Raw genomic sequence first — 13,688 nt, forward strand, 5'->3', positions numbered from 1 at the left:
TCTTTTTTTTTATCCTAGAAAATTAAAAAAGATAGAGTTTTTTTTTTAATTTTTAGTTAAACGAATACTTGACCACCCATTCGTATTCGTATTCGTTTGAATTTGAATGGGAAACCCGACGAATGCGAATATGTCAATCTATGGGAATAACCCTTCAAGAATCCTTTTGGCCATGTGTATATGCATCCCCTTTGCTTAAAGGTTCACAATAGCTTTTCCTCACATAAATGAGGTAGGAGAATATGTGCAATAACTTTTCTACCAATTACATCCCTTAAGTCTCCCCCACTCCAATTAAATCCCTTACACCTCACGCACTTTTGAACCTCCTAGTATCTTTAGGGCTATATTAGAAGTTCACATTTCTTTTTCCTCGCATAAATGAGGTAGGAGAAAATATGTGCAATCACTTTTCTACCAATTACATCCCTTTCGCCTCCCCCACTCCAATTAAATCCCTTACACCTCACCCCCTTTTGGACCTCCTAGTATCTTTGGAGATACCTACCCGAAAAAGAAAAGGCTTTACCCTACCATTCATTTTCTCACATGTGGAATTCTACTAAAAATTAGCAAGTCTTCAATGACAAAGATATGTGGCAACCTGCTTGTTTGCAGTTGTTTAGCATCAGGCATACCACTTTCAAATTTGTTGCGATCAACATGTTTGTGGTAGTTTTAGCAACATGGCAATTTATGAATAGCTTGGCACAGAACCCATCATAATATAATTTTGCACTCCATATGTGAGGCAAAAGGGAAAAAGATTGTCAGCGAAAAACAAAGACTTGAGGTTTCCACCGACAGTAACCAATACCTCCGCTAATTTGAACATCAATGTCCAAATAAACATTACCAAAAGATAGCATGTAAGAATTTTGGACATAGCAAAAGCTTAGTCAAGATTCCTCATTTGCAAAAACTATCATACTTTCGATGATCAAATATCAATGGCTAGTTAGCCTTCCCAATATGTCATGAATGATGACAAAAAAAGATCAAGGGTCCTTTGACCATAGGTAATGGTTAGTGAGAACAAAGATTCTGCGCACATAGAAACAGGGTTTTGAAGATTGATTACAAACACCTTTCAACATCAGGAGCATTAATGCTGGCAAATCCAAGACAAAGGACACATTTCTTGTCGAAATAATCATGTACTGCTGGGCGATCATGGTGTAGTAAATTGGACACTTTCACTATTTCCCCTTTTTTAAGCCTTTTCGGCAAGCCTGGTGGCAGTGCTTTGCTACAGAAGAAATGCATTTCTTGTACTTGAATGATTGAGTTGGAGGATAAGCCTGTACATAGACAGAACAGTCACCCTATGATCCTGAAGCCTTTTTAAAACAAGGGGAAAACACCAAAATATCCGATGCTTTTAGACATTTACAGGAATACCCCTGGGCTTTCTAATAAATTAACAGAATACCAATTACAGGGGTATTTGGGTCAGTTTGAAAGCAGGTAAATATCAAAACATTACATGAATTTTGGTGTTATACCCTTTCTACATAAATTTGCTAAAAATAAGATTAAGAATGGCATACCCTGTCACAAGCCCTCCCCGCAGCAACTTGGCATACCTGTTGACAAAGGTGATATTTGTCAGCATCAGATGAGCCTCTCCTGCAAAAGTGAAGTTATTGTTACTTTATAAAACGCTTAATGATAATAAAAAAGAAAAATTATGACATGATCCATATGAAAAAGATCCTGGATCTATCCCTGTAATAAATATTTATAATCTCTATAACCAAATGGATTCAACTTCACATTCACGCAGTTCAGAAATGTACTTAAGGCACCCAGTTTGACAGAACTCCCCACCATCTGGCTCACTGCATAATACATCCAAGCATGCTCTGACCGAACCCTGAAAAAATAAAAAAGGATGGAATACAAAAGCATAAAAAAAATAGATACAAGCGATTTAATAACCAATGAAATAGTCCATACCCAACCTATAGTGACTACTACGAGAATTCTCTTAAAAACCTTTCCAGTTTCCATTTCTATGCAATAACAACAAATTAACAACCATGGTAAAGAATACGATTCAGATGTGAAAATCAAATAATAAAACTAATGCTTCAAGCTTCAATCAAATTCACACACACTTACACAATGTTCATGTATTCTTATGAAGGCAACAAAATGCCAGAAAATAGAAAGAGAGTTCAAATGGATTTTTATATGATTTGACTCATATATAAAAAACATACTAGTACTCAAAGATAAGCATTGCATCAATGAAGAAAGAGTACGCTACTTTCAAAAGGCCCAGTGGGCATAGTTATATGAGCAAGTCATGATGCTGGCACATATCCAATATCCATGGATATACAACAGAAAGTAACCTAAACATTCGATAAGGAATGTGGAATATCCTGCACTTAAAAATATCCGTCACAAGAAATACCTCACTAAACAAGGAACGTGGATATTGGGAATTAAAAGCATCTTCAAGGATGTCTGAACAGCAAGAGACTTTAGAGAGGGTAGTTTAGTGCATTATATTGTACCCATCTTTCCACTACATACTCTTTTGAGTAATTCAGATATTAATAAAGATAATTAGTCGCCCAATGACTAAAGCAAGCATTCAAGCACTCGGTTAGCTCAAATATGGATGGCATTTTTAACCAATCAGATGGAATATTTCATCTATTCTAAACATCTATGCCAGGGTCTTAAGAATAATTCAGTATATCCCATATATGCATTTCATGGTTGTACTTGCACTACAGAAAGGAACATGTGGAACTGCCTGAAATGGAAGAAAGAGATACTTTGTATCAACCACATCAATAAAATAAAGTTCATCCAAATTTACATATTTTATAGCCTCCTGAGTTTGATAGCCCTAAGACTGAGGGCTGATGACACCCAACATGTTACCACAGAGCCTGTTTACCACCTATGGAGAGTATATTAGTAAAATTTCTTTCTCATTTTTGTGTTTTTTAGGTTATGTTGTCTCCTTGCCATCTGATCAATTTGTCTAATCACTACATAAATAGTAATGTAAATCTATTAGTGTTCTGTTTTTCATATGTTTAACCTTTTATTTTAGTTCATCTAGCCTTCTAATTAAGTTTTCATATATCCCTGAGAACTCCTGGCTGTGTAGACATGCCACTGTAATATATTCCAGATCTTAATATTTATTGGCAGAGTAAAAAAACCATTATCTGATAAAAGAAGTGATGGACATGCTGTCCCAATCATTCTCAAAAGTCTTAGTAATATTAGTAACAATTGAATTGTGCACTTCACAGAAAACATTAAAACTGATGAATAAATTACTTGAACAAGATAACTGACCTGTGCTTGAACTTCAAGAGCCAAAAGCTCTTCTGCAGTTGGTAGCTTGTTTTGTTCAGCATAAAGAGCTCTAGATGTGAATTCATAAACCCCAGAAGCTGGTGAAAGATTATTCACCCGCTGCAAATTATGTTTTAAACAAATTTAAGTCATGACATTTTAACAAAGAACTTCTGTAAATATTTCAGAAAATTACGTGAAAATATCCTTGTATGACCATATGCAGACTCAAATCATGCAACATGGATGAACATGCTGAAATCTCACTTTGTAATCCTATAAAATTGATCCGAGCAACAAAATGAGCCTATCAGGTAACACATTCACAACTATAATAAACAATTGCCAACAAAAAGCAAAGAAATGCACCAACAATATCTGAAAAAACTACGCTTGTTATGCATGTGGGTAAACATTGGCAATCCTGCTGGATACAAAAATGGCTAGGTTGAATCTTGATTGTCAATAGACATGTGAAGAAATAGAGATGTATTTGAAATTTTACTGATGAAGAATTTACGAGCTAGATAGATTCTTTTTGTTTCATAGAAAATGTGAATCTATTTACATACAAAACTATATCCATGTGCAATGTCAAACTGACATCACATGCACATTGATAATAGCTATTATCTCTACCATGGACATGAGTGTATAGCACTGAAAAAAGTTAGAAAGTTTACCTGCCATTTCACAACGGCTGCTTCTGTCCTTGACCCAAAATATCCAGAAGGTTCATCAAGTAAAAGACCCTAAAATAATTTCAAGAGAAAATTATAAAAAAGTAGAATATTATGCAAGTCCAACGCAATCATGTGATGAAGTTTGGCCTTTTAAATCTTTTTGCCATAAAACATCCGAAGTCAGCCAGTAAAACAGAACCTCCATGATCTCTATAAAGCATGCAATCTCTGTACAAATACAGTGAGTATTCTTTGATGACTTCGAAGAATTTGATAGAAGGCAGTATATTATACAAAGAGTCAAGGACAGGAATCAGTAAAACACACATGTTTGGTGTGGCATGTTATAGTTGGGTGTTCTAGAAGTATTTGTATTACGTGGAACATGCTCCTTGGCATGGGGAATAATTTTTATGATTATGCTATCATTTATATCCTGTGGAATCTGTTCCTTATCTAATTGAGAAGAATGTGACACAAAAAAAACTTGTCTTTCTGCAAGTACCGCTATCCAAAATTCAGACTAAGAATAATCATTGAAGCAGTAAATCCACAATGAAATCTCTATTGATCCATACAAATGTGTGCACAGCTCCTACTCTCATTCCCTTGGGAATACTTTCTTTATTCATGTTCTTTTTCCAAGATCAATGCAGCAAAACAAACAATGCCCATCAGCAATTAGAAACCACAGAAACGAATTAGACAAGTTGAAAATATCAACTTCACAAAAAGAGAAGGTTGCAAGCACCACCAACTACAGACTTAAATGTTCAATTTGACCAAACCTCCGTCTCTCTCCTCATACACTACCTCTTACCAGGTTATGCACTTGGAAATAGGTGTTCGACCCATAGAAATATTGGCACTCCAAAGAGTATATAAATACATTACAAAAGTCAAGAATATGCTGAATCATCAATTACCACATCTTGCTTGGAATGTTGGATGTAAGCTACAAAAGAATCATAAGAGTAAGATTCTCTCATCCGGTTGGGTTGTTGACATAAGGAAATGGTTTAGAAGATGGGATGTGGATGATCTTTTAGAGCTTTGGGGCAATGTTATGCTTATGTAATGATTGAGGAAAGGTTGGTGGAATCATTAAGGATGAAGCGGGAAGATGCTAAGAGGACAAAGCTAGAATACTACATTGCAAATGTCAACCCTAAATGTTGGTCTCAATATAAAGCAGGAATGCCTATTGATCATATCCAACCTTATCTCATTACCATTAGGAGTAGTAATGCTCGTAGAGCCCTTAATCTACTTCGCACTCAATCTCACAAGTTAGGTATTGAAGTTGCATCATGGTACCAAAATGTAACAAATTTGAAGACATGTAAAGTATGCAATGAAGGCATGGTAGAGGATGAATGTCACTTGTTCTTCACATGCTCAACATATAGTGCAATTCGTTCAAGCTATGCTGACATACTAAGAGGGAGTGATAACTTAAGTGCCATACTTAATAAGACACCACCTAGAAGGTTGAGCTCATATGTGTATGCTTTATTCATACATAGAGACTTTGTTCTTCAATGTATGAATACCCCTTCTTAGGAAGGAGACACATATCAAGAACACATGTATACTCTGGTCCCATAGGTCAAAATTGGCCTCTTTATGGACGATAAAAATTCGAATTCTAATTCTAGAACAGCCCCAGATATTTTATTAATTTATTTTGGAGGATGGTCGAAGCAGTTTTAAATTTCTAGAATCTACTCAGAAATAAAGCATACTTTAAGCAGCAATCCTTGTTTTACCCTGTTGATCATACATCACTTCAACCCTCAGTTTCTGAAGACATGCTCAGTTACGTAATGAATCTGCTAATTCCTATTGGATGATAAAAATTGGCAGCAACACTACCCAGATACATTCACAGATGCCATTACTTTAGCCATCAAGGTGTCCTTTTTAACCAATGTATCCTCCCAAACTTCACATGCCTCAGGTTTTTGGATGACATTTTTTACTTAAATCAAATTAGCAGGAATCATCCTACAAGAATACAATTATCTATGCTTTATTTCAAATAAAAAGAGTTTTAGGACTTGAAACATGAAAGTGTGAGCCATTCTTACAAGTATTTGCATACCCTTCCTTGTCAAAACAAGGCTTGCATTAAGTGTTCATAGGGACAAATCAAGTAATGATCTGACCTGATTTGAAGGCATAGTATGCATACTTTACTTCCCTACCAGTTTCAGCTTCCCATGCAGGGACAGTGACTCACACACAGCTTCAGAGAGTAGATTTTCAATCTCCTTTAAGTGAAGGGGTGAAGAACAACCAAAGATGAAGCTTTTTGAGTATCCATAAGCTTGGTGGTATGCCAAGATTTCATCACTATCAAAATGAAGCTGACCTGAGGCCAGAGGGCAATAAGATGTGCAAAATGAACAACTCAGAAATGTAAAACCAAGAATCTTCGGTGGCAGGTGATAATGGCCTTTATTTGTCAGTGACCAGGGTAACAGGGTCACTACCCAGACGGCTGTGGCCTATGTGCACAATGCATTGCGATTGTCTGATCTACAATAATCCCTTTCGAATGTCCTGGTCAAGACCCCACTTGCGTAGTCCTTGATTGAAGACCCATGTTTTTGTTTGGAACTTGCATTAAAGTAAAAGCAGGCACTGGCACTGTGGGATTCATCTCATTGGAGTTGTTTGTGCAAGAAATGAGACTTGCATTGTACAGCTCTTCATCTCTCCTTGCTCTCCAAGCCCAAGTATAATAGAAGGAACTTAAAGGTTGGAGGGATGGCACTGATCTTTCTGGTGCTTATCATTTTGTGGAGTGAGATTGAGATTGAACACAAGGATTCCTACCTATATATAAAGCAATGGAAAGACAGCAGCCTAATCCACCTCATCCTGTACATGGATGAGATGCTAATAGCGGAAGTGTTAAGATGATGTTTCTACATGTATTCCTGAATCCCATTGATATTAAGTAATATATGCTCAACAAAATCTGTTTCCTAAATGTATTCTTGAATCCCGTTGATATTAAGTAATATAGGCCCAAGAAAATATGTTTTCAAGTATTTATGTGTTTTGCTAACAAATTTTCCATCTACAGATAGCAAACAGATCATTTACATGTGCGTATAGGACCCTGTGCTAGTTAACGATTGCAAAAGATTATTAAGTTCATGGGGAGTCGCGTCTTGTTAAGCAGATGGCACATCTCCCAATGGAGAATAAGATATGGGCACAAACAAAAATCGAACAGGCTCATTGCATATTGAAACGAAATTAGTCATACAAAACAGACCACTTACATGTATTCACATGTTTTTCTACCAAAAGTGGTAGGCTTGTGTTTTCCTACCAAAAGTGGTAGGCTTGTGTTTTTCTAACAAATAATTCCAATCTATGGAATGTGAAGATTGATCAAAACAAACGGATTACTCATAGAATGAAAATAAATTAACTACACAAAACTGATCGTTTAACATGCATTCATCTGCTTTTCCAGCAAAGCTGAATCTCTGTGTTTTCTACATGCAGTCCTGTGTTCATCGACCAGATAAATTTTTCCGTATTCTGCATAGTATTTCTTTTTTATGATCTACAGACTGCTCAAATCAACACGGTGTAATTTACAGATCAAAGCAGACTCAATACAGATCGTGCAGTTTGACAGCTTGAAGAACGAGGAGGAAAATGCACAGACGTACCTCTTGTTTTAAGGAATTTTGCAGGCAAGCGACATCGCTACCGTAGTCTCCTCGGCTCAAGTCTCTGTGGAAATAGCAGACATCGGTCTCTGAGCTTTCCATATCCACATACCGCAGAATCTTCGAGAATTACGCTTCTTCTCCGTGGAGACACATTCTGGATATTTACGAAAATACCCCTCCAACGAAGTTTCAATAACTATCAACAGATAGCCCTCCCCTCTGTTCCTCTCTCTCCTCTCTCTCTTTCTTGCTCTCGTTCTCTGTGTTGAGATATAAGTCGAGCCGGATCGGAGGATCCGGAGGAGGAACACAGATTGCATGGATCCGGATGGAACTGGAAGGAGTTCAGCCGGATCCGGTATGAACCATGAAGAGAGATAGATTGGTAAATATGTTTCTTATGGGCCTTTGAGGCCACATTTGTAAATAGCCCATAAGTTATATAAGTAAAAATATAACTAGGGCAAATGGATATAACTGTAGTTGTTGTTATCTTTGTGTTAGAGTGAGTTAGCTTTGTACACAGAATAGAGAGAGAAAGAGAGAGAGGGAGAGGGAGGGAGAGAGGGAGAGAGGGAGAAAGAACATAAGGTAGTTATTCTGTTGTAACCGCTTATTGGCGAAGACACAGGGTTCGAGGTCGTTGCCTCTGAGCTCCTCATTTTTGTACCTCTCCTCGGATAGTGATTATTGGAGTCTATGGGCTCTCGTGGTTTTGCCTTGTTTCGAGGTTTTCCACGTTAACATTCTGTGTCGACTTATTTCATGTGTAAGTGTGCCTCTAACTATTTGTTTTCCACTTGAGTTCTTCCATCGTGCCTTAGAGACTCAATTGTGGCCGAGCATCGATTACTATCAAGCTAGTATCAGAGCAAACAACAAAGGAAAGAAAATGGAAGATTCATTCGGCGGCATGTTCAAGCTCAATGGCTCCAACTACGCAGAATGGAAGTTGAAGATGAGGGACATGTTGGTGGTCAAAGATATCTGGCTATTGGTTTAGTTTGGGGACAAAAAACCGGACAAGATCGATGCCGCGACCTAGGAGGTAATGCACATGAAAACAACGGCATACATTTGATGCTTCATCGACACGGGCCTGTACAATAACTTTAATGAAGAGAACAAGGCCAATGAACTCTAGGAGAAGATTGCCACGATGTTGGAGAACATGAACGCCATAAATCAGGTCTCGGTATTTCGGAAGATAGTGAGGCTCCAGTATCAAGATGACGCCAGCATGGTAGAGCATATGAATGTCTTCCAAGGGCTGATAAACCAGACTACCTCGCTCGAAGTACCATTAGCCGACGAGGTATTGGCATTGTTATTGCTCGGATCCCTTCTAGATAGCTAGGAGACGTTGGTTGTCACTCTAGGTAATGCCGAACCAGAAGGAAAGAATTTATCCCTAGCGAGAGTGAAGTCAAGTTTGCTAAATGAAGAAGCTCGCTGGAAGGACCGGGAATCCGGAACCAACCCGAAATCCCTAGTCATGGAAGACAACAATAACTGAGGAAGAGGCCGAAATCGGAGTCCCTAGAACCAGGACAAATCGGGGACTTCTAGAAGAATTGCCAACACTTTCGGAAAGCAAAAAGGGGAGCCAACGGTCCAGAACGGAAGAAGATTTCGGAGGGAGAGGAATGTTGGCAATCACGACAAGTGAAGAAGAACTATTGCTCATCACCGAGGAACTGTCAGCGACGAGATGACATGGGTGGTCGACTCCGGAGCGTCGTTCCATTTGACCCCCGACCGGAAGTGTTTCACATGTTATAGAGTTGACGATCACGACTGTGTGAAGATGGGGAATGAAGGTGCATGCCGGATTGTCAACATACGAGACGTGTGTTTGATGACATTAACCAGGTGCAAGCTGCTACTGAAAGATGTCTGACACGTTTCGGAGGTTCAGTCGAACTTGATATCAGTCGGACGACTGGATGATGAAGGTTACACGAGTAGCATCTGGAATGGAGCCATGAAGTTCAGCAAAGGGAGCCTGATCATGGTCAGAGCCCGAAAGATCAACACATTGTACCTGATGCATGCCCGGATATGCCGGGAGGAAGTAAATGTGGCATCTGACACTACTGGTGAGTTGTGGCACAAGAGGTTGTGGCACATGAGCCAGAAGGGAATGTGGAGACTTGTCGAAGATAACCTCATTCCGGAGGTGAAAGACATGCACCTCGAGAAGTGCACCGACTTTTTGGCTGACAAGCAGAACCAAATTTCTTTTTGGTCGAGACCACCAACAAGACGAAAAGAACCACTAGAGCTTGTGCATACCGATGTATGCCAGGTGGATAGGAAGTCACATGATGGGTCGCAGTACTTCGTGACATTCATAGATGACCACAACCGGAAGTTGTGGGTCACTGAAGATGAAGGGCCAAGTATTATCTGTCTTCAAGGAATTCCACATAAGGGTGGAAAGGGAAACTGGTTGAAAGCTAAAGGCAGTTCGAGCGGACAATGGAGGCGAATATCGGGGGCAGTTCGAGGAGTACTATCGGTTGAAGGTAATCCGGCTCGAATTTACCGTGCCGAAGACTCCAGAGCTGAACGGATTGGCCGAAAGGATGAATCAGACTACAATGGAGAGAGTTCGGAGCATGTTGGCACATGTTAAGTTGTCCAAGACGTTTTGGGCTGAGGCGCTGATGACGGCGACCTACGTGATAAACCGATCACCCTCAACACCCTTGGGCGGAGACACACCACAGAGAGTATTGACCGGTAAAGACGTGGCTTACCGGCATCTGAAGGTGTTCAGTTGTCTCGCCTACGTGCATGTAGCAAAGGAGAAGAGAACGAAATTGGACCCGAAGTCCCGGCCATGCATATTCCTTGGGTACAACGATGATGAGTTTGGTTATCGAGTGTGGGACTTGGTTGACAAGAAGGTTTTCCGGAGTCGAGACATAGTCTTCATGGAAGATATGACAATTGCTGACTGGGAGTCAGAGAAGAAGATAACTTCCTTTGGATCAACCGACAGATATCGTTTGGAAGATACAAGGATCTATCCGGCCGGAAGTCGAATGACACTCAAAGAACCAGCCAAATCCAGACAAGGAACCGAATCAACTAAAGAATGTGTATAAGCCTACTAAAGCATGACCGAGGCAGTTTGACGGACCGTGAACGGATTCCCCTTTGGCCTTTGGGCACTTCGAAACCACACAGGTTCTAAAATTTTGCTATGGCACTAACAAGAAAGATGAGAAAATTAGGAATTGAACCCAATACATAGACAACAATAGCATGACAACTCACCAGTAGGGCAAGCTAACTTGTATTTATAATAAATTAAAAACAAAAACAAAAAAAGGAGCAAACATTTTTCCCTTTTCAAACGTTTGAATGCTTGCACGAACACGTTTATTACGTTCTATGTATATGTGTGTGTGTGTGTGTGTGTGTATGTATGTATGTATATATGTATCTATATATAGATGTTTTATGAATGATGAATATTATCACATGCACGTGAGTGAAGAATAGTGACAGAAGCGCGAAAGTGAAGAACTGAGCGTGAGAGCAATGAGTAGTGAAGAGAGAGAGAGAGAGAGAGAGAGAGAGAGAGAGAGAGAGAGATAAGAAGTATATAATAGAGAGGCGAGGAAGTTGTGTTTCGAACCCGCAACTTAGTGCTTGTAGTGCTAACAACTTACCACTAGGGTAAGGTAATTATGATAAAGAGAGAGAGAGAGAGAGAGAGAGAGAGAGAGCGAAGCTGAGAACAAAATCAGAGAGTGCGTAGCAAAGAACCATAGAGTGTTGTGGCTGCGTGCACGAGGAAGAGGGAAAAGAGAGAAGAATAGAGAAGAACAAAGTAAAGGAATCAATCCCAAACCCTAGAAGTGGTTTAGACAACGACCTATGATGCCTGTGCTTCCAAACTGGGTATTGTCGTTCTGATTCTTTCTTGCTCTATTGTGAATTGTGTTTTCCCTAGGTTTTGACATCACTCTATTTGTTGAGACTCTCCCTTAACAAGCTAGGGAAATCTTTTGTTGGCTTTGAGCCCCGTGGTGAAGGGTTTCCAGCAAAAAATGGGAGTGGATTTCGATGAGATCTTTGTCCCGGTAGTCAAGATGACATCCATCCGGACTGTGTTGAGCATTGCGGCAAGCATAGACCTCGAGGTTGAGTAGCTCGACGTCAAGACAACGTTCCTGCACAGTGACCTCAAAGAAGAGATCACTGTCGTACTATGTTGGTTGTCTAGGCTACTGTCGTAGACCAACACCCAATCTCCTTCAATGATTTTCCTCAAACGAAGTCGATGTTGTCCGTCGAAGTCTTTCTTGTTCTTCAACCTTGCATTCTTTAGCCGTGTTTTAGCCACTTCTATATCTTCCGACTTTTGCTCCAACTGTCGAATCCTCAATGCAAGTAGATCTTCTCTGCTTATCTCATCTTGCCATGGCAATGCTAGCCATGAAACAATATTTTGTTCCAATGGCATTATCGGCTTCTGTCCGAATATGAGCTTTGTCGGCATGTATCCCATCACCATGCTATGGATACTCCTGTCAGCCCATAGTGGAAATGGTAGTAGATGCGGCCATTCTCCTATTTTCCCATGGCAAGCTTTCACTAGAGCCTTCACAATCGGTCCATGTCCACATTCCATTTTCCCATTCGCTTCTGGATTATACGCCATGGTAAGAGATAACTTGATTCCCATCCTGGAGAAGAATTCTCTAGCTTCATTGGCGTCCAGCTCGCCTCTATCAGCCACTATCTTGCCAACACATCCATATTTGCAAATAACATCTTCAAGAAGGAATCCACATACTGATGATGTCTTCTTAGTTCTCAATGCTCACCCTTCAACTTGATTGGTAAGCTCATCTCTTGCGTGCACAAGATACTTCATCTGCCATTGCCCCATTGGCATCATTACAATGTCCACCATCCACTTGTAATGCATAGCCAACGGGTAAGTCGGATGAAGTTCATCTCGATGGCGAACATTCAAAAACATTTGACATTCTTTACATGTTTCCACGTAAGTTGCTACATCCTTGTAGATGCCCGGCCACCAATATTTCCCCTTAAGCTTCACGAACGTAGCCCATATTCCTCGATGGCCTACTCAAACACTAGCATGAATTCGGACATCAATTTTTGTTGGTCTTCCAACTTGCAAACAACTCGCATTGGAGTCCCATTCTTCTTCTTCGCATGCCTCCAAAGAGCTCTATCCTTAAGGAAATACTTGTACGCCTTCTTCCGAATTAGGTGGAAGTCTTCCGTCGACCAGGATTCATCTCTTTGGAGAAAACTCAACTATTTCCCGATCTCCACGAATTTGCCTTCGTAGTCCTCTTCTATGAAAGTAATCAGCACCCGAGCATAGGAACTTGTAAAGAAGTCCATGCCAATATCCTCTTCATGAAAATGTTGATCTTCTTCTTCGTCGTATCTCGCTCGTGATAGCATGTCTACAACGACATTACGCTTCCCAGCTACATGACGGATCTTTGGGTTAAGTGATTTGATATATGCGATCCAACATAACATGGCAATATCTTGTGTACGGCAACCAGATATCATGCCCAAGATTGGTAGGCAATCTATCTTGATTATGACTTTTGCTCCAATGAGGTAGTCACGATCAGACTTGATCACCGATACGATTCCCCACAGCTCCCTCTTTACTTGGGCATACCTTCTTTGCCTATCACTTCACACTTTCGCAGCAAACCGAATTGCTTATTGGTTGCAATCTTCGTCTTCTTGGTTGATAACCCATCTGATTCGGTCAGACTAGTATCCACGGTCACGAAAATCGGAGCCTTGCCTTCTGAATAGTCCGCATTTGATAATGCAGGTGCCTCCATCGGTAATTTCTTCAGCCTTCGGATGGCAAAAATATGTTCGCTCGTCCATTCAAACCTACGCTTCTTCTTTAGCAGACCGTACAATGGCTCAACAATGTGGGCATAGTGTGGAATCCAAA

At 40.0% G+C, this 13,688-nt stretch overlaps 1 protein-coding gene across 2 annotated transcripts; it reads right to left on the minus strand.

Moving 5' to 3' along the window:
* Window positions 1-887: 887 nt before the first annotated feature.
* On the minus strand, window positions 888-7,867 carry LOC147867252 (uncharacterized). 2 transcript variants are annotated; one of them, XM_087315043.1, is made up of 6 exons: window positions 7,706-7,867; window positions 4,011-4,079; window positions 3,328-3,447; window positions 1,800-1,876; window positions 1,551-1,586; window positions 888-1,301 (listed from the first exon to the last, which is right to left on the minus strand). In XM_087315043.1, exons 1-6 carry the CDS (start codon window positions 7,805-7,807, stop codon window positions 1,250-1,252), a joined length of 456 nt encoding a protein of 151 aa, XP_087171169.1. In that variant the 5' UTR covers window positions 7,808-7,867; the 3' UTR covers window positions 888-1,249. The 2 variants fall into 2 exon arrangements, with proteins under 2 accessions (XP_087171169.1, XP_087171168.1); XM_087315042.1 differs by having other exon boundaries at window positions 1,551-1,629; window positions 7,706-7,865.
* Between the last annotated feature and the right edge of the window lie 5,821 nt (window positions 7,868-13,688).

Source organism: Azolla caroliniana, unplaced genomic scaffold (genome assembly GCF_043228905.1).
Source record: "Azolla caroliniana isolate FFs.n. ecotype wild unplaced genomic scaffold, voAzoCaro1.0.p SCAF_2, whole genome shotgun sequence".
Taxonomy (NCBI): Eukaryota; Viridiplantae; Streptophyta; class Polypodiopsida; order Salviniales; family Salviniaceae; genus Azolla; species Azolla caroliniana.

What these genes read in the sequence shown, in the direction of transcription:
- LOC147867252 (XM_087315042.1), bottom strand. Translation starts at nt 7,807, where the DNA reads ATGGAAAGCTCAGAGACCGATGTCTGCTATTTCCACAGAGACTTGAGC. An exon ending in AAAATTCCTTAAAACAAGAG is followed by an intron (nt 4,080 to 7,705) that starts GTACGTCTGTGC and finishes AAATTATTTTAG; the next exon opens with GGTCTTTTACTTGATGAACC. An exon ending in CGGGGAGGGCTTGTGACAGG is followed by an intron (nt 1,302 to 1,550) that starts GTATGCCATTCT and finishes GTCTATGTACAG; the next exon opens with GCTTATCCTCCAACTCAATC.